The sequence below is a fragment of the Heterodontus francisci genome, chromosome 14 (genome assembly GCF_036365525.1).
Source record: "Heterodontus francisci isolate sHetFra1 chromosome 14, sHetFra1.hap1, whole genome shotgun sequence".
Classification (NCBI taxonomy): domain Eukaryota; kingdom Metazoa; phylum Chordata; class Chondrichthyes; order Heterodontiformes; family Heterodontidae; genus Heterodontus; species Heterodontus francisci.
Genome location: NC_090384.1, coordinates 110,102,703 through 110,124,150, shown reverse-complemented (window position 1 = coordinate 110,124,150; position 21,448 = coordinate 110,102,703). Strand labels below are relative to the sequence as shown.

The following is a 21,448-nucleotide window of genomic DNA, read 5'->3' as shown; positions in this document are numbered from 1 at the left end:
AGGTGGTGGTGAGCTGCCTTCTTGAACCGCTGCAGTCCATGTGGGGTAGGTGCACCCACAGTGCTGTTAGAAAGGGAGTTCCAGGATTTTGACCCAGCGACAGTGAAGGAACGGCGATATCGTTCCAAGTCAGGATGGTGTGTGAATTGGAGGGTAACTTGCAGGTGGTGGTGTTCCCATGCATTTGCTGCCTTTGTCCTTCTAGTTGGTAGAGGTCGCGGGTTTGGAAGGTGCTGTCTAAGGAGCCTTGGTGCATTGCTGCAGTGCATCTTGTAGATGGTACACACTGCTGCCACTGTGCGTCGGTGGTGGAGGGAGTGAATGTTTGTAGATCGGGTGCCAATCAAGCGGGCTGCTTTGCCCTGGATGGTGTCGAGCTTCTTGAGTGTTGTTGGAGCTGCACCCATCCAGGCAAGTGGAGAGTATTCCATCACACTCCTGACTTGTGCCTTGTAGATGGTGGACAGGCTTTGTGGAGTCAGGAAGTGAGTTACTCGCTGCAGGATTCCTAGCCTGTGACCTGCTCTTGTAGCCACGGTATTTATATGGCTACTCCAGTTCAGTTTCTGGTCAATGGTAGCCCCGAGGATGTTGATACTGGGGGATTCAGCGATGGTAATGCCATTGAATGCCAAGAAGAGATGGTTAGATTCTCTCTTGTTGGAGATGGTCATTGCCTGGCATTTGTGTGGCACGAATGTTACTTGCCACTTATCAGCCCAAGCCTGGATATTGTCCAGGTCTTGCTGCATTTCTACACGGACTGTTTCAGTAACTGAGGAGTCACGAATGGTGCTGAACATTGTGCAATCATCAGCGAACATCCCCTCTTCTGACCTTACGATTGAAGGAAGGTCATTGATGAAGCAGCTGAAGATGGTTGGGCCTAGGACACTACCCTGAGGAACTCCTGCAGTGATGTCCTGGAGCTCAGATGATTGACCTCCAACAACCACAACCATCTTCCTTTGTGCTAGGTATGACTCCAAACAATGGAGGGTTCCCCCGATTTCCATTGACTCCAGTTTTGCTAGGGCTCTTTGATGCCATAGTCGGTCAAATGCTGCCTTGATGTCAAGGGCAGTCACTCTCACCTCACCTCTTGAGTTCAGCTCTTTTGTCCACGTTTGAACCAAGGCTGTAATGAGGTCAGGAGCTGAGTGGCCCTGGCGGAACCCAAACTGAGCGTCACTGAGCAGGTTATTGCTAAGCAAGTGCCGCCTGATAGCACTGTTGATGACACCTTCCATCACTTTACTGATGATTGAGAGTAGACTGATGGGGTGGTAATTGGCCTGGTTGGATTTGTCCTGCTTTTTGTATACAGGACACACCGGACAATTTTCCACATTGTAGGGTAGATGCCAGTGTTGTAGCTGTATTGGAACAGCTTGGCTAGGGGCGCGGCAAGTTCTGGAGCACAGGTCTTCAGTACTATTGCCGGAAAATTGTCAGGGCCCATAGCCTTTGCAGTACCCAGTGCCTTCAGTCGTTTCTTGATATCACACAGAGTGAATCAGATTGGTTGAAGTCTGGCATCTGTGATGCTGGGGACTTCAGGAGGAGGCCGAGATGGATCATCAACTCGGCACTTCTGGCTGGAGATTGTTGCAAATGCTTCAGCCTTATCTTTCACACTGATGTGCTGGGCTCCCCCATCATTGAGGATGGGGATATTTGTGGAGCCACCTCCTCCAGTTAGTTGTTTAATTGTCCACCACCATTCATGGCTGGATGTGGCAGGACTGCAGGTCCGTTGGTTATGGGATTGCTTAGCTTCCTCCCCAGGGCTCAGTCCCACACCGGGTGGGGTTCTCCTCCTCCCCAGGGCTCAGTCCCACACTGAGATGTGCTCTTCAATGTTGTTACATTCCAACCTGGGAACAGTATTATTTAACATCAGGAAACTTAGGAAAGGCAAACTGGCAGCTGGAAATGAATCACTGCCCCTACAGCCTTCAGCCCCATACACCTGGCACAGAGGCAGGAGCCTTTCAATCGACTAATTCAATGGAAGTTCTGAAGGTCAATGTGAAAATAGCCCAGAAATAATCAGCTCAAGTCTCACTGTGAGATACTAACGCAATGGATTAAACCCCTCTGTGGCTATTTTAACGAGAGAGTGTTTCTTTGTAACATGTTAACGATTGGAATTGTATTCAAACAGATGGTGCGATTTTATTCAGAGATTGTGTAACATTTTCATTAATATCACAGAGGATAATTTTCAGCACTACTTCTTATTTTAGGAACTGTTAAGAATCTGACTTTTTTCATTTCTATTTTTAAGGGATTAATAAAATTTTATTACATTGAGAATGGGTGGATCCGATTCTACAAAGTGCAGGACAGTTTAATACGGATTGCAGTCACAACTCCCTGTATTTCTCATGTCTCTCCTCTCTGTTTTGGGGCTTCAGTAGGTTTTCTTGTTGTTGGACACTTTCACACAAAGACTGAGTTTAAACTAAATTGTGTAAAATTGCCTGCAGTATTAACACACCCAGACTGACTGAGAAGCTTTACAACTTTTCACTGTGTCACGCTTACCTGGAGAGTTTGTCGAACATGTTAAACAGTTTCATGGCTTCATATTCCTTCTGCTCGTCTGTCATTACATCCGTGGGATTCACTGCCCTCTCCTCCACTCGTCCAGTCACAGGATTAATGCTGCAACACACACAGTTCATGAGAGGCAAAGTTTTAAAAAGATTGTGAAGTGAAGGCTGCCCTGTCCCCCGACCCCTGCACCAGGAGACAGTGGATTCACACACTGGAGGTGCAGTCGGCCCCAGTATCTCACTCCACATGAGCTGAGATCGGCACTGCTGACAGGCTATTTGACCATGGAGGCAGCACCTACCCTTCACACTTCAGCACAATGGGCAAGAAAATGGCAGATGGAATACAATCACTTAGCCTGTCTACATCTCTCTGCAGCTTCATTGTGTCCTCCTCACAGTTTACTTTCCCACTTACTTTATACCGTCAGCAACTCAGTCCCCTTCTCCAAGTCATTAATATAGAGCGTAAATAGCTGAGCCCAAGTACTGATCCCTGAGGTATTCCACTAGACACAGCCTGCCAACCTGAAAATGTCCTGCTTATTCCTATTACAAAGAACAAAGAACAGTACAGCACAGGAACAGGCCACTCGGCCCTCCAAGCCTGCACCAATCTTGATGCCTGCCGAAACTAAAACCTTCTGCACTTCCGGGGACCGTATCCCTCTATTCCCATCCTATTCATGTATTTGTCAAGATGTCTCTTAAACGTCGCTATCGTATCTGCTTCCACCACCTCCCCCGGCAGCAAGTTCCAGGCACTCACCACCCTCTGTGTAAAGAACTTGCCTCGCACATCCCCTCTAAACTTTGCCCCTCTCACCTTAAACCTATGTTCCCTAGTAACTGACTCTTCCACCCTGGGAAAAAGCTTCTGACTATCTACTCTGTCCATGCCGCTCACAACTTTGTAAACCTCTATCATGTCGCCCCTCCACCTCCGTCGTTCCAGTGAAAACAATCCGAGTTTATCCAACCTCTCCTCATAGCTAATGCCCTCCAGACCAGGCAACATCCTGGTAAACCTCTTCTGTACCCTCTCCAAAGCCTCCACATCCTTCTGGTAGTGTGGCAACCAGAACTGCACGCAATATTCTAAGTGTGGCCTAACTAAAGTTCTGTACAACTGCAGCATGACTTGCCAGTTTTTATACTCTATGCCCCGACCGATGAAGGCAAGCATGCCATTTGCCTTCTTGACTACCTTATCCACCTGCGTTGCCACTTTCAGTGACCTGTGGACCTGTACGTCCAGATCTCTCTGCCTGTCAATACTCCTAAGGGTTCTGCCATTTACTGTATACCTCCCACCTGCATTATACCTTCCAAAATGCATTACCTCACATTTATCCGGATTAAACTCCATCTGCCATTTCTCCGCCCAAGTCTCCAACCGATCTATATCCTGCTGTATCCTCTGACAATCCTCATCATTATCCGCAACTCCACCAACCTTTGTGTCGTCCGCAAACTTACTAATCAGACCAGCTACATTTTCCTACCAATCATTTATATATACTACAAACAGCAAAGGTCCCAGCACTGATCCCTGCGGAACACCACTAGTCACATCCCTCCATTCAGAAAAGCACCCTTCCATTGCTACCCTCTGTCTTCTATGACCGAGCCAGTTCTGTATCCATCTTGCCAGCTCCCCTCTGATCCCGTGTGACTTCACCTTTTGTACCAGTCTGCCATGAGGGACCTTGTCAAAGACTTTACTGAAGTCCATATAGATAACATCCACTGCCCTTCCTTCATCAATCATCTTCGTCACTTCCTCAGAAAACATTGGATTTGGTACTGGGAAATGAACCCGGCCAGGTGTTAGATTTAGATATAGGTGAGCACTTTGGTGATAGTGATCACAATTCGGTTAGGTTTACCTTAGCGATGGGCAGGGACAGGTATATACCGCAGGGCAAGAATTATAGCTGGGGGAAAGGAAATTATGATGCGATTAGGCAAGATTTAGGATGCGTAGGATGGGGAAGGAAACTGCAGGGGATGGGAACAATCGAAATGTGGAGCTTATTCAAGGAGCAGCTACTGTGTGTCCTTGATAAGTATGTACCTGTGAGGCAGGGAGGAAGTTGTCAAGCGAGGGAGCCGTGGTTTACTAAAGAAGTTGAAGCGCTTGTCAAGAGGAAGAAGAAGGCTTATGTTAGGATGAGACGTGAAGGCTCAGTTAGGGCGCTTGAGAGCTACAAGCTAGCCAGGAAGGATCTAAAGGGAGAGCTAAGAAGAGCAAGGAGAGGACACGAGAAGTCATTGGCGGATAGGATCAGGGAAAACCCGAAGGCTTTCTATAGGTATATCAGGAATAAAAGAATGACTAGAGTTAGATTAGGGCCAATCAAGGATAGTAGTGGGAAGTTGTGTGTGGAATCAGAGGAGATAGGGGAAGTGTTAAATGAATATTTTGCGTCAGTATTTACAGTAGAGAAAGAAAATGTTGTTGAGAATACTGAGATTCAGGCTACTAGGCGAGATGGGATTGAGGTTCACAAGGAGGAGGTGTTATCAATTTTGGAAAGTGTGAAAATAGATAAGTCCCCTGGGCCAGATGGGATTTATCCTAGGATTCTCTGGGAAGCCAGGGAGGAGATTGCAGAGCCTTTGTCCTTGATCTTTATGTCGTCATTGTCGACAGGAATAGTGCCGGAAGACTGGAGGATAGCAAATGTTGTCCCCTTGTTCAAGAAGGGGAGTAGAGACAGCCCTGGTAATTATAGACCTGTGAGCCTTACTTCGGTTGTGGGTAAAATGTTGGAAAAGGTTATGAGACAGGATTTATAATCATCTTGAAAAGAATAAGTTCATTAGAGATAGTCAGCACGGTTTTGTGAGGGGTAGGTCGTGCCTCACAAACCTTATTGAGTTTTTTGAGAAGGTGACCAAACAGGTGGATGAGGGTAAAGCAGTGGATGTGGTGTATATGGATTTCAGTAAGGCGTTTGATAAGGTTCCCCACGGTAGGCTATTGCAGAAAATACGGAAGTATGGGGTTGGAGGTGATTTAGAGCTTTGGATCAGAAATTGGCTAGCTGAAAGAAGACAGAGGGTGGTGGTTGATGGCAAATGTTCATCCTGGAGTTTAGTTACTAGTGGTGTACCGCAAGGATCTGTTTTGGGGCCACTGCTGTTTGTCATTTTTATAAATGACCTGGAAGAGGGTGTACAAGGGTGGGTTAGTAAATTTGCGGATGACACTAAGGTCGGTGGAGTTGTGGATAGTGCCGAAGGATGTTGTAGGGTACAGAGGGACATAGATAGGCTGCAGAGCTGGGCTGAGAGATGGCAAATGGAGTTTAATGCGGAAAAGTGTGAGGTGATTCACTTTGGAAGGAGTAACAGGAATGCAGAGTACTGGGCTAATGGGAAGATTCTTGGTAGTGTGGATGAACAGAGAGATCTTGGTGTCCAGGTGCATAAATCCCTGAAGGTTGCTACCCAGGTTATTTGGGCTGTTAAGAAGACATATGGTGTGTTAGCTTTTATTAGTAGGGGGATCGAGTTTCGGAGCCACGAGGTCATGCTGCAGCTGTACAAAACTCTGGTGAGACCGCACCTGGAGTATTGCGTGCAGTTCTGGTCACCGCATTATAGGAAGGATGTGGAAGCTATGGAAAGGGTGCAGAGGAGATTTACTAGGATGTTGCCTGGTATGGAGGGAAGGTCTTAGGAGGAAAGGCTGAGGGACTTGAGGTTGTTTTCGTTGGAGAGAAGGAGGAGGAGAGGTGACTTAATAGAGACATATAAGATAATCAGAGGGTTAGATAGGGTGGATAGTGAGCGTCTTTTTCCTCGGATGGTGATGGCAAACACGAGGGGACATAGCTTTAAGTTGAGGGGTGATAGATATAGGACAGATGTGAGAGGTAGTTTCTTTACTCAGAGAGTAGTAAGGGCGTGGAACGCCCTGCCTGCAGCAGTAGTAGATTCGCCAACTTTAAGGGCATTTAAGTGGTCATTGGATAGACATATGGATGAAAATGGAATAGTGTAGGCCAGATGGTTTCACAGGTCGGCGCAACATCGAGGGCCGAAGGGCCTGTACTGCGCTGTAATGTTCTAAAAAAAAAACTCAATAAAATTCGTAAGACACGACCTCCCCTTCACAAAACCATGCTGTCTCTCGCTAATAAGTTTGTTTGTTTCCAAATGGGAGTAAATCCTGTCCCAAAGAATCCTCTCTAATAGTTTCCCTCCCACTGACGTAAGGCTCACCGGCCTATAATTTCCTGGATTATCCTTGCCAACCTTCTTAAATAAAGGAACAACATTGACTATTCTCCAGTCCTCTGGGATCTCACCTGTAGCCAATGAGGATGCAAAGATTCCTGTCAAGGCCCCTGCAATTTCTTCCCTTGCCTCCCTTAGTATTCTGGGGTAGATCCTATCAGGCCCTGGGGACTTATCTACCTTAATGCTTTACAAGACACCCAGCACCTCCTCCTTTTTGATAATGAGATGACTGAGACTATCTACACTCCCTTCCCTCAGATCATCATCCACCAAGTCCTTCTCTTTGGTGAATACTGATGCAAAGTACTCATTTAGTACCTCGCCCATTTCCTCTGGCTCCACACGTAGATTCCCTTCTCTGTCCTTGAGTGGGCCAACCCTTTCCCTGGTTACCCTGTTGCTCTTTCTATATGTAGAAAAAGCCTTGGGAATTTCCTTAATCCTGTTTGCCAATGACTTTTCATGACCCCATTTAGCCCTCCTGACTCCTTGCTTAAGTTATTCTCTGTTTTCTGTCCGTTAATCAATCGTCAGTCCATGCTAATTTATAACCCTCAATCCTATCAACCCTAATTTTGTATAATAAACTCTTGTGTGGCATCATATCGAATGCTTTTTGAAAATCTAAATACACTCCATCCATCTTAGTTACATCCTCAAAAAACTAACAGATTTGTTAAACACAATTTCCCTTTCATATAAAAGTAGGGAGGTTATGCTTCAGTTATACAGGGCATTGGTGAGACCACATCTGGAGCACTGTGTACAGTATTGGTCTCCTTATTTAAGGAAGGATGTAAATGTGTTGGAGGCAGTACAGAGAAGGTTTACTAAAATAATACCTGGAATGGGTGGGCTGTCTTATGAGGAAAGATTGGACAGACTAGGCTTGTATCCACGGGAATTTAGAAGAGTAAGAGGCGACTTGATTGAAACATATAAGATCCTGAGGGGTCTTGACAGGGTGGATGTGGAAAGGATATTTCCCCTTGTGGGAGAATCTAGAACTAGGGGTCACTGTTTAAAAATAAGGGGTCGCCCATTTAAGACAGAGATGAGGAGAAATCTTTTCTCTCAGAGGGTTGTGAGTCTTTGGAATTCTCTTCCTCAAAAGGCGGTGGAAGCAGAGTCTGAATATTTTTAAGGCAGAGATAGATAGATTCTTGATCAGCAAGGGGGTGAAAGGTTATCGGGGGTAGGTGGAAATGTGGAGTAATCAATTCATCCATGAACTTATTGAATGGCGGAGCAGGCTCGAGGGGCCGAGTGGCCTACTCCTACTCCTAATTCGTATGTTTCATAAATTCGATTCAATTCACACCAGGTGACATCAAGAAACGACTGAAGGCACTGAATACTGCAAAGGCTATGGGCCCTGACAATATTCTGGCAATAGTACTGAAGACCTGTGCTCCAGAACTTGCCGCGCCCCGAGCCAAGCTGTTCCAGTACAGCTACAACACTGGTATCTACCCTGCAATGTGAAAAATTGCCCAGGTATGTCCTGTACACAAAAAGCAGGACAAATCCAACCCGGCCAATTACCGCCCCATCAGTCTACTCTCAATCATCAGTAAAGTGATCGAAGGTGTCGTCGACAGTGCCATCAAGCGGCACTTGCTTAGCAATAACCTGCTCAGTGACGCTCAGTTTTGGTTCCTCAGGGCCACTCAGCTCCTGACCTCATTACAGCCTTGGTTCAAACATGGACAAAAGAGGTGAGGTGAGAGTGACTGCCCTTGACATCAAGGCAGCATTTGACCGAGTATGGCATCAAGAAGCCCTCGCAAAACTAGAGTCAATGGGACTCAGGGGGAAAACTCTCCATTGGTTGGAGTCATACCTAGAGTCATAGAGAGATACAACACTGAAATAGGCCCTTCGGCCCACTACGTCTGTGCCAACCGTCAACCACCCATTTATACTAATCCTACATTAATTCCATATTCCCACCTTCCCACAAATCTCCTACACTACACTACCTACACTAGAGGCAATTTACAATGGCCAATTTACCTATCAACCTGCAAGTCTTTGGCTGGTACAAAGGAAGTTGGTTGTGGTTGTTGGAGGTCAATCATCTGAGCTCCAGGACATCACTGTAGGAGTTCCTCAGGGTAGTGCCCTAGGCCCAAACATCTTCAGCTGCTTCATCAATGACCTTCCTTCAATCATAAAGTCACGTGGGGATGTTCACTGATGATTGCACAATGTTCAGCACCATTCGAGACTCCTCAGATACTGAAGCAGTCAGTGTAGTAATGCTGCAAGACCTGGACAATATCCAGATTTGGGCTGATAAGTGGCAAATGACATTCGTGCCACACAAGTGCCAGGCAAAGACCATCTCCTCTGACCATCCAGGGATAGTATCACAGCTGCAGAAAGGGAGGTCATCGAGGAGGGTTTGTCTACTGAGTCATTATGGGTGGAAGTCAGAAACAGGAAAGGAGCAGTCACTTTGTTGGGAGTTTTCTATCGACCCCCAATAGCAACAGAGACATGGAGGAACAGATTGGGAGGCAGATTTTGGAAAGGTGCAGAAGTAACAGGGTTGTTGTCATGGGTGACTTCAACTTCCCTAATATTGATTGGAACCTCCTTAGTGCAAATAGTTTGGATGGAGCAGTTTTTGTCAGGTGTGTCCAGGAAGGTTTCCTGACTCAATATGCAGATAGGCCGACGAGAGGGGAGACTATGTTGGACTTGGTGCTTGGCAATGAACCAGGCCAGGTGGCAGATCTATCGGTGGGAGAGCATTTCGGTGATAGTGATCACAACTCCCTGACCTTTACTATAGTCATGGAGAGGGACAGGAGCAGACGGGATGGGAAAATATTTAATTGGGGGAGAGGGAATTACAATGCTATTAGGCAGGAACTGGGGAGCATAAATTGGGAACAGATGTTCTCAGGGAAATGCACGACAGAAATGTGGAGGTTGTTTAGGGAGCACTTGCTGCGACTGCTGGATAGGTTTGTCCCGATGAGGCAGGGAAGGGATGGTAGGGTGAAGGAACCTTGGATGACAAGAGATGGTGAACAGCTAGTCAAGAGGAAGAAGGAAGCTTACTTAAGGTTGAGGAAGCAAGGATCAGACAGGGCTCTAGAGGGTTACAAGGTAGCCAGGAAGGAACTGAAGAATGGACTTAGCAGAGCTAGAAGGGGACATGAAAAAGTCTTGGCGGGTAGGATTAAGGAAAATCCCAAGGCGTTCTACACTTATGTGAGGAACAAGAGGATGGCCAGAGTGAGGGTTGGGCCGATCAGGGATAGTGGAGGGAACTTGTGCCTGGAGTCGGAGGAGGTAGGGGAGGTCCTAAATGAATACTTTGCTTCAGTATTCACTAGTGAGAGGGACCTGGTCGTTTGTGAGGACAGCGTGGAACAGGCTGATATGCTCGAACAGGTTGAGGTTAAGAGGGAGGATGTGCTGGAAATTTTGAATGATATGAGGATAGATAAGTCCCCGGGGCAAGACGGGATATACCCAAGGATATTACGGGAAGCGAGGGAAGAGATTGCTGCGCCTTTGGCGATGATCTTTGCGTCTTCACTGTCCACTGGAGTAGTACCAGATGATTGGAGGGTGGCAAATGTTGTTCCCTTGTTCAAGAAAAGGAATAGGGATAACTCTGAGAATTATAGACCAGTCAGTCTTACGTCGGTAGTGGGCAAATTATTGGAGAGGATTCTGAGAGACAGGATTTATGATTATTTGGAAAAGCATGGTTTGATTAGAGACAGTCAGCAGGGCTTTGTGAGGGGCAGGTCATGCCTCACAAGCCTTATTGAATTCTTTGAAGATGTGACAAAACATATTGATGAAGGAAGAGCAGTGGATGTGGTGTATATGGATTTTAGCAAGGCGTTTGATAAGGTTCCCCATGGTATGCTCATTCAGAAAGTAAGGAGGCATTGGATACAGGGAAAGTTGGCTGTCTGGATACAGAATTGGCTGGCCCATAGAAGTCAGAGGGTGGTAGTAGATGGAAAGTATTCAGCATGGAGCTCGGTGACCAGTGGTGTTCCGCAGGGATCTGTTCTGGGACCTCTGCTCTTTGTGATTTTTATAAATGACTTGGATGAGGAAGTGGAAGGCTGGGTTAGTAAGTTTGCCGATGACACGAAGGTTGCTGGAGTTGTGGATAGTGTGGAGGGCTGTTGTAGGTTGCAACGGGACATTGACAGGATGCAGAGCTGGGCTGAGAACTGGCAGATGGAGTTCAACCTGGAAAAGTGTGAAGTGATTCATTTTGGAAGGTCGAATTTGAAAAAGGAATACAGGCTTAAAGACAGGATTCTTGGTAGTGTAGAGGAACAGAGGGGTCTTGGGGTCCATGTCCATAGATCGCTCAAAGTTGCCACCCAAGTTGATAGGGTTGTTAAGAAGGCGTATGGTGTGTTGGCTTTCATTAACAGGGGGATTGAGTTTAAGAGCCGCGAGGTTATGCTGCAGCTCTATAAAGCCCTGGTTAGACCACACTTGGAATATTGTGTTCAGTTCTGGTCGCCTCATTATAGGAAGGATGTGGAAGCTTTAGAGAGGGTGCAGAGGAGATTTACCAGGATGCTGCCTGGACTGGAGGGCATGTCTTGCGAAGAAAGATTGAGGGAGCTAGGGCTTTCCTCATTGGAGCGAAGAAGGATGAGAGGTGACTTGATAGAGGGGTACAAGATGATGAGAGGCATAGATAGAGTGGATAGGCAGAGACTTTTTCCCAGGGTGGAAAGGGCTATCACCAGGGGGCATAATTTTAAGGTGATTGGAGGAAGGTTTCGGGGAGATGTCAGAGGTAGGTTCTTTACACAGAGAGAGTGGTGGGTACGTGGAATGCGCTGCCAGCGGTGGTAGTAGAAGCAGATACATTAGGGGCATTTAAGCGACTCTTGGATAGGTACATGGATGATAATAGAATGAAGGGTAGGTAGTTAGTTTGATCTTAGAGTAGGTTAAAGGTTCGGCACAACATCGTGGGCCGAAGGGCCTGTACTGTGCTGTACTGTTCTATGTTCTATATGTTTCACTGATACCCTCTGTCTTCTATGACAGAGCCAGTTCTGTATCCATCTTGCCAGCTCACCTCTGATCCCGTGTGACTTCATCTTTTGTACCAGTCTGCCATGCGGGACCTTGTCAAAGGCTTTACCAAAGTCCATACAGATAACATCCACTGCCCTTCCTTCATCAATCATCTTCGTCACTTCCTCAAAAAACTCAATAAAATTCGTAAGACACGACCTCCCCTTCACAAAACCATGCTGTCTCTCGCTAATAAGTTCGTTTGTTTCCAAATGGAAGTAAATCCTGTCCCGAATAATCCTCTCTAATAATTTCCCTACCACTGACGTAAGGCTCACCGGCCTATAATTTCCTGGATTATCCTTGCCACCCTTCTTAAACAAGGGAACAACATTGGCTATTCTCCAGTCCTCTGGGACCTCACCTGTTGCCAATGAGGATGCAAAGATTTCTGTCAAGGCCCCAGCAATTTCTTCCCTTGCCTCCCTCAGTATTCTGGGATAGATCCCATCAGGCCCTGGGGACTTATCTACCTTAATGCTTTGCAAGACCCCCAACACCTCCTCCTTTTTGATAATGAGATGACTGAGACTATCTGCACTCCCTTCCCTCGGCTCATCATCCACCAAGTCCTTCTCCTTGGTGAATACTGATACAAAGTACTCATTTAGCACCTCACCCATTTCCTCTGGCTCTACACATAGATTCCCTTCTCTGTCCTTGAGTGGGCCAACCCTTTCCCTGGTTACCCTCTTGCTCTTTATATATGTATTAAAAGCCTTGGGATTTTCCTTAATCCTGTTTGCCAAAGACTTTTCATGACCCCTTTTAGCCCTCCTAACTCCTTGCTTAAGTTGTTTCCTACTGTCTTTATATTCCTCAAGTGCTTCGTCTGTTCCTAGCCTTCCAGCCCTTACAAATGCTTCCTTTTTCTTTTTCACTAGGCTCACAATATCCCATGTTATCCAAGCCACTGAGGCGGGACTTCCTCCCTCAAGCTGAGTATTTCCAGCATTTCTTGTTTTTATTACAGATTTCCAGTATCCACAGTATTTTTCTTTTATTACAGAGTTTGTGTTTAATGTTTTTGCCATTTCCTTATTCCATTATAATTTCACCTGCCTCTGTCTCGAATCGGCAAATTTTTACTTCCAACAAACTCTTCCTATTTCTATCCCTACAATGTTTCTGTTTTTATTTTTCCCACTATCCATTCTCCATTCTCTTTCCTTATCATTTTCTTGGTTCTCCTTTGCTGAATTCTATAATCCTCCCAATCCTCAGACTTACTGCTCTTTTTGAGAACATTACAACTTCTTCCTTCTATCTAATACTCTCTTTAATTCCTCTTATTCGCTATGGTTGAACCACTTTCTCTGTGGGGTTTTTGATCTTAAAGGAATGTATATATGTCACACATCTGTAATAAAAATACGCAGCTATTGTCTGCACTTTTCTGATTGGTTGGTGGGTGGGTTTGGTGGGTGGAGGCTGGCGCATGCGGAGGCATGTGGGGTGTGCAGAGACTGCAGGGCACGGAGGGCAGGAGCGCACGGAGGGCTGGAGCGCACGAGGCAACTGTTGTATTAATTCAGGGGTCATGGATGGCAGCTAAATTCAGACATCGCAATGTCGCCCCATCGTTATATTTTTACTTGTTCGGAATAATTTAATGTCTCTTTTTCGGGCTGAATACTCTGCAGCTGACCGGCTGAGCAGGCCTCAAGCCTGTTTTCCCAGCCACTACCAAAGACCCTGTAGCCAGGAAAAGGCAGAGTCTGCCTGATGGGACTTTCCCATTTGATTTTCTCCTCTCCCGTCTTCCTTTCCTTGCACCATCCCTCCCATCCACCCTGCAGTTGGGAAGCATTTCAATTTCTTCTGATGAATACAGGCCGAGAGATCAGGAAGAGGGAGGAGCAGGGTTTGTAGCTGTGTCTATCCACATGCTCTTTGACATCCCTCTTACTTTTCTGTCAGCTTTAGTTGGTGGTGGCTGCTTTGAGGCAAAGCTACTCTGATGTGTCAAAAGGAAAGTGTGAGGCATGTGTGACTGCCACAGGTTGTCAGCAGCAGGGTTTGGGGGTGGGATGGGGTGTTGGTGGAGGAAGAAAACAGCAGAAGGCATGGGGAGCCCAACGAGAAAGTTATCCTGATTGGAGGGATAGGGTCGGGGGGAATGGCATGGGAATGGCTTCGGAAGATGGGGATTATATGGAGAGGGATAAAAGGAATGGGATGGGAAGTTAAAGAAGTAAGGTTGCAAAAAAGATAATTTCACTGGGATTGTTTTGTGGGTCTCTGTGAGTTCTGTATTAATTCTTTAAATGTTTGACTTTGCTTGTTTACCATCATATCTTGCATGTAGTTTTCCAATCTAACTTAGCTGACACACCCCTCAAACCTGTGTAATTTGCTTTGTTCAGATTTAAGATCCTAATTTTGGATCTAACTAAATCACTTTCAAACTCAATTTCAAATTCTCTGGCAAGGCTGACAGTTATTACCCATCCCCCAAATTGCCAAGGGAAGGTGTTGATGAGCTGCCTGCTCAAACCACTGCCACTGGATTTGACACAACTGAGTGTCTTGCTGGGCCGTTTCAGAGGGCATGTAAGAGTTAACCACATTTGCTGTGGGTCTGGAGTCACATGTAGGCCAGACCAGGTAAGGACGGCAGATTTCCTTCCCTAAAGGACATTAGTGAAGGAGATGGGTTTTTTCGACATTCTGATAGCCTCATGGTCACTTCCACTCACACTAATCCCAGATGTTCCTTTTCAAACTGAGCTCAGATTTTTAAACTGCACTGTAGGATTTGAACTCACATTCTCTGGATTATTATTAATCTACGATGCCACAATAAACCACGACACCACTGTGCAGACTTTGACACTGAAATCCTCACGTCCCCTGCCCTCCATCAAACATCTCCATTCTTTGGACCATCTGGTTTCTGCAGTGCTCAATCCCTCTCACAGGCTGGGACAACTGAAAATGACAGCTCTTAGTGCTGGAAAATAACCACTTTGTGCAGATTCATCAGCGGTCAGTCGCTGGACGCGAGTGGCCGTCAGTCACCAAACTGTCCAAAACACTGATGGAATTTTGCCCCCAGTCACTGGGCATTGACAGATGGAGTGAGTAGGAGGGGGGTCCTGGAATTTGGCTTAAATTGAGTTTGCAGTTGTGTTTCCAGCCTGTGCTGATGCCAACAACGTCATGAAGGAGAAAATCACTAGAAAATTAAAATTTCTTATCCTTGTTTTCAAATCCCTCCATGGCCTCACCTCTCCCTATCTGTAATCTCCTCCAGTCTCACAACCCTCTGATATCTCTGCACTCCACTAATTCTGGCCTCCTGCACATCCCTGATTTTAATCGCTCCACCATTGGCGGCCGTGCCTTCAGCTGCCTGTGTCCCAAACTCTGGAATTCCCTCCCTAAACCTCTCCGCCTCTCTCTCCTCCTTTAAGATGCTCCTTAACACCGACCTCTTTGACCGAGCTTTTGGTCACTTGTTCTAATATCTCCTTATTTGGCTCAATGTGAAATCTTATTTGATAATCGCTCCTGTGAAGCACCTTGGATGTTTTACTACATTAATGGTGCTAAATAAATACAAGTTGTTGTTGAATGGCAGTCACTCACTTGGGTTTGGCTTCTTTATATTCTTCGGTGTCAGTGTCTTCATCCTCGGAATACATTCCCCCTGCTGACCGGCCTCCCATCAGTCCCCGGGCAGCGAGTAGGCCTGCTGCATTTCCATAGCCAGTGTACTTAACAAACCTCGCCACTAAATGAGAATATAAAGCAGTTAGAGTTAACTAAGACAGGTGGAACGTCGGGGGAGTTGGGATCACCTCACCACGGTCTGGCTGTGGCCATTCCTCAATTCCAGCTCTGCTAGCCCCAGAGATGGAGCAGCCCAGCACTGAGCATCGTCATGGTAATGGATCAGTCAGGGAAACCTGCAATCCAGCCATTGACCCAGCACAAGCTAAGGACTCAGGCCACGGTGAGCTGTCCAACCAGTCACAACACATTCATCAATAAACTATTGAGATGCCTCTTAATCAGCTCAAACAGGGGGAAAAGGCTCAAACATTTACTTGAGTAAAGTTTGAGTAAAGGTGATAAAGGAGAGGATGTTGTCAGCAGTCCTGGCTCCGGCCCACAGTTTCACTGGGGAGCAGCACTGGACAGCGAGGGCCCTGACACTGGAGGTGGCATCTCCCTGTGCAGTGAATACAGGCTCTGCTTACAAGGGGCAGCACCATGCAACACTGGCACCTCGGGCTCACCACGTTCCTGCGGCTTTCATCACATGACCTGCCGCCTCCAACCAGCCCCATCCCTACAAGCCTGCTATTGGCCTCAAACATGTCAATCCAGGCTCCCACCATGGTCACATGACATGTCCATCCTTACAATGCCCTGCCCCCACACCAAGCAGCAAGAGAACAGAGCATTACCTAATTGGAGGATTCTTGTGTCGTTCAAATATTCTTTTCTCTCATCTTGAATAATTTTATAATTAATCAACGAAAGGGTTCTAAGAAAATTGAAAAAAAGATGGAGTGAGGTGATTCGGGACTTTAAAGGGGATTTACACACGGAGGCAGAGGGCATAGCTGAGGTATTAAATGCATCTGTCTTTACCAAGGAAGAAATTGCAACCCAGGGTGAAGTGAGAGAGCAGGGAGTTAAGACACTGACTCTGCAATTTCTACTCTTACTTCCCACAGTATCCGCGGTTCCATCTGATCCGGTCCTGGTGAATTTCAACTTTAAGTAAGCTAAAATTTGATAAAGAGGAGGTATTAGAAAGACCGGCTGCACTTAAAGTTGATAATTCACCAGGACTGCATCAGATGCATCTGTGGATACTGTAGGAAGTAAAGGAGGAAATTGCAGAAGCACTGGCGATAATCTTCCGACCCTCCTTAGATACTGAGGTGATGCCAAAAGAATGGAGAATTGCAAATGTTACCCCCTTGTTCAAAAAAGTGTGCTAAGATAAATCCAACAACTACAGGCCAGTCAGTTTAACCTCAGTGTGGGAAAGCTTTTAAAATTAACAGCCACTTGGACAAATATGGATTTATTAAAGAAAACCAACACTGATTTGTTCATGGGAAATTGTGTTGAATTAATTTGATATAGAGTTTCTTTGATGAAATAACAGAGAGTAGATAGGGAGAAACTGATCCCACTGGCGAAAGGGTTGAGAGCCAGAGGACACCAATTTAAGATGACTGGCAAAAGAACCAGAGATGCCAAGAGGAAAATCCTTTTACAGAGCAAGCGGTTAGGATCCGGAATGCACTGTCTGAGAGTGTGGTGGAGGCAGGTTCAGTGAGTGTTTAGGATCTGGAATATACTGTCTGAGGGTGTGGTGGAGGCAGGTTCAGTGAGTGTTTAGGATCTGGAATATACTGTCTGAGAGTGTGGTGGAGGCAGGTTCAGTGAATGTTTAGGATCTGGAATATACTGTCTGAGAGTGTGGTGGAGGCAGGTTCAGTGAGTGTTTAGGATCTGGAATATACTGTCTGAGAGTGTGGTGGAGGCAGGTTCAGTGAGTGTTTAGGATCTGGAATATACTGTCTGAGAGTGTGGTGGAGGCAGGTTCAGTGAGTGTTTACGATCTGGAATGCACTGCCTGAGAGTGTGGTGGAGGCAGGTTCAGTGAGTGTTTAGGATCTGGAATGCACTGCATGAGAGTGTGGTGGAGGCAGGTTCAGTGAGTGTTTAGGATCTGGAATGCACTGAGAGTGTGGTGGAGGCAGGTTCAATGAGTATTTAGGATCTGGAATATACTGTCTGAGAGTGTGGTGGAGGCAGGTTCAGTGAGTGTTTAGGATCTGGAATATACTGTCTGAGAGTGTGGTGGAGGCAGGTTCAGTGAGTGTTTAGGATCTGGATATATACTGTCTGGGAGTGTGGTGGAGGCAGGTTCAGTGAGTATATAGGATCTGGAATGCACTGTCTGAGAGTGTAGTGGAGGCAGGTTCAGTGAGTGTTTAGGATCTGGAATATGCTGTCTGAGAGTGTGGTGGAGGCAGGTACAGTGAGTGTTTAGGATCTGGTATATACTGTCTGAGAGTGTGGTGGAGGCAGGTTCAGTGAGTGTTTAGGAACTGAAAAGCACTGTCTGAGAGGGTGGTGGAGGCAGGTTCAGTGAGTGTTTAGGATCTGGAATATACTGTCTGATAGTGTGGTGGAGGCAGGTTCAGTGAATGTTTAGGATCTGGAATATACTGTCTGAGAGTGTGGTGGAGGCAGGTTCAGTGAGTGTTTAGGAACTGAAAAGCACTGTCTGAGAGGGTGGTGGAGGCAGGTTCAGTGAGTGTTTAGGATCTGTAATGCACTGTCTGAGAGTGTGGTGGAGGCAGGTTCAGTGAGTGATTAGGATCTGGAATATACTGTCTGGGAGTGTGGTGGAGGCAGGTTCAGTGAGTGTTTAGGATCTGGAATATACTGTCTGAGAGTGTGGTGGAGGCAGGTTCAGTGAGTGTTTAGGATCTGGAATATACTGTCTGAGTGTGTGGTGGAGGCAGGTTCAGTGAGTGTTTAGGATCTGGATATATACTGTCTGAGAGTGTGGTGGAGGCAGGTTCAGTGAGTATATAGGATCTGGAATGCACTGTCTGAGAGTGTAGTGGAGGCAGGTTCAGTGAGTGTTTAGGATCTGGAATATGCTGTCTGAGAGTGTGGTGGAGGCAGGTACAGTGAGTGTTTTGGATCTGGTATATACTGTCTGAGAGTGTGGTGGAGGCAGGTTCAGTGAGTGTTTAGGAACTGAAAAGCACTGTCTGAGAGGGTGGTGGAGGCAGGTTCAGTGAGTGTTTAGGATCTGGAATATACTGTCTGAGAGTGTGGTGGAGGCAGGTTCAGTGCGTGTTTAGGATCTGGAATATACTGTCTGAGAGTGTGGTGGAGGCAGGTTCAGTGAGTGTTTAGGATCTGGAATATACTGTCTGAGAGTGTGGTGGAGGCAGGTTCAGTGAGTGTTTAGGATCTGTAATGCACTGTCTGAGAGTGTGGTGGAGGCAGGTTCAGTGAGTGTTTAGGATCTGGAATATACTGTCTGGGAGTGTGGTGGAGGCAGGTTCAGTGAGTGTTTAGGATCTGGAATAAGCTGTCTGAGAGTGTGGTGGAGGCAGGTTCAGTGAGTGTTTAGGCACTGGAATGCACTGTCTGAGAGTGTAATGGAGGCAGGTTAAGTGAGTGTTTAGGATCTGGAATATGCTGTCTGAGAGTGTGGTGGAGGCAGGTACAGTGAGTGTTTAGGATCTGGTATATACTGTCTGAGAGTGTGGTGGAGGCAGGTTCAGTGAGTGTTTAGGATCTGGAATATACTGTCTGAGAGTGTGGTGGAGGCAGGTTCAGTGAGTGTTTAGGCACTCGAATGCACTGTCTGAGAGTGTAGTGGAGGCAGGTTAAGTGAGTGTTTAGGATCTGGAATATGCTGTCTGAGAGTGTGGTGGAGGCAGGTTCAGTGAGTGTTTAGATTCTGGTATATACTGTCTGAGAGTGTGGTGGAGGCAGGTTCAGTGAGTGTTTAGGATCTGGAATATACTGTCTGAGAGTGTGGTGGAGGCAGGTTCAGTGAGTGTTTAGGATCTGGAATATACTGTCTGAGAGTGTGGTGGAGGCAGGTTCAGTGAGTGTTTAGGATCTGGAATATACTGTCTGAGAGGGTGGTGGAGGCAGGTTCAGTGAGTGTTTAGGATCTGTAATGCACTGTCTGAGAGTGTGGTGGAGGCAGGTTCAGTGAGTGTTTAGGATCTGGAATATACTGTCTGGGAGTGTGGTGGAGGCAGGTTCAGTGAGTGTTTAGGATCTGGAATATACTGTCTGAGAGTGTGGTGGAGGCAGGTTCAGTGAGTGTTTAGGATCTGGAATGCACTGTCTGAGAGTGTGGTGGAGGCAGGTTCAGTGAGTGTTTAGGATCTGGAATATACTGTCTGAGAGTGTGGTGGAGGCAGGTCCAGTGAGTGTTTAGGATCTGGAATGCACTGTCTGAGAGTGTTTTGGAGGCAGGTTCAGTGAGTGTTCAGGATCTGGAATATACTGTCTGAGAGCGTGGTGGAGGCAGGTTCAGTGAGTGTTTAGGATCTGGATTATACTAACTGAGAGTGTGCTGGAGGCAGGTTCAGTGAGTGTTTGGGATCTGGAATATACTGTCTGAGAGTGTGGTGGAGGCAGGTTCAGTGAGTGTTTAGGCACTGGAATGCACTGTCTGAGAGTGTAGTGGAGGCAGGTTAAGTGAGTGTTCAGGATCTGGAATATACTGTCTGAGAGTGTGGTGGAGGCAGGTTCAGTGAGTGTTTAGGATCTGGATTATACTGTCTGAGAGCGTGGTGGAGGCAGGTTCAGTGAGTGTTTGGGATCTGGAATATACTGTCTGAGAGTGTGGTGGAGGCAGGTTCAGTGAGTGTTTAGGCACTGGAATGCACTGTCTGAGAGTGTAGTGGAGGCAGGTTAAGTGAGTGTTCAGGATCTGGAATATACTGTCTGAGAGTGTGGTGGAGGCAGGTTCAGTGAGTGTTTAGGATCTGCAATATACTGTCTGATAGTGTGGTGGAGGCAGGTTCAGTGAGTGTTTAGGATCAGGAAGATACTGTCTGAGTGTGTGGTGGAGGCAGGTTCAGTGAGTGTTTAGGATCTGGAATATACTGTCTGAGAATTTGGTGGAGGCAGGTTCAGTGAGTGTTCAGGATCTGGAATGCACTGTCTGAGAGTGTAGTGGAGGCAGGTTCAGTGAGTGTTCAGGATCTGGAATGCACTGTCTGAGAGTGTAGTGGAGGCAGGTTCAGTGAGTGTTTAGGATCTGGAATATACTGTCTGAGAGTGTGGTGGAGGCAGGTTCAGTGAGTGTTTAGGATCTGCAATATACTTTCTGTGAGAGTGTGGTGGAAGCAGGTTCAGTGAGTGTTTAGGATCCGGAATGCACCGTCTGAGCGTATGGTGGAGGCAGGTTGAATGAGTGTTTAGGATCTGGAATGCACTGTCTAAGAGTGCGGTGGATGCAGGTTCAGTGAGTGTTTAGGATTTGGAATGTACTGTCTGAGAGTGTGGTGGAGGCAGGTTCAGTGAGTGTTTAGGATCTGGAATGCACTGCCTGTGAGTGTGGTGGAGGCAGGTTCAGTGAGTGTTTAAGATCTGGAATGCACTGTCTGAGAGTGTGGTGGAGGCAGGTTCAGTGAGTGTTTAGGATCTGGAATGCACTGTCTGAGAGTGTGGTGGAGGCAGGTTCAGTGAGTGTTTAGGATCTGGAATGTACTGTCTGAGAGTGTGGTGGAGGCAGGTTCAGTGAGTGTTTAGGATCTGGAATGCACTGTCTGAGAGTGTGGTGGAGGCAGGTTCAGTGAGTGTTTAGGATCTGGAATGTACTGTCTGTGAGTGTGGTGGAGGCAGGTTCAGTGAGTGTTTAGGATCTGGAATGCACTGTCTGAGAGTGTGGTGGAGGCAGGTTCAATCGTGGCTTTCAAAAGGGAATTGGATAATTACCTGAAGAGACAAAATTTGCAGGGCGACAGGGAAAAGTTGGGGGAGTGGAAATAGGTGAGTTGCCCTTGCAGACAGCCAGCACCGACACGATGGGTAGG

At 46.7% G+C, this 21,448-nt stretch overlaps 1 protein-coding gene across 3 annotated transcripts in view; it reads right to left on the bottom strand.

The window, feature by feature from the left end:
* Positions 1–21,448, bottom strand: part of LOC137377222 (synembryn-A-like) — an 84,928-nt gene that overhangs the window by 4,513 nt on the left and 58,967 nt on the right. For all 3 annotated transcript variants that reach the window (XM_068046760.1, XM_068046761.1, XM_068046762.1), the window contains exons 8-9: positions 15,486–15,630; positions 2,551–2,670 (exon numbers count right to left, since the gene is read on the bottom strand). In XM_068046760.1, coding sequence (XP_067902861.1) covers positions 2,551–2,670; positions 15,486–15,630 — 265 coding nt within the window. The remainder of the gene's footprint in view (positions 1–2,550; positions 2,671–15,485; positions 15,631–21,448) is intronic.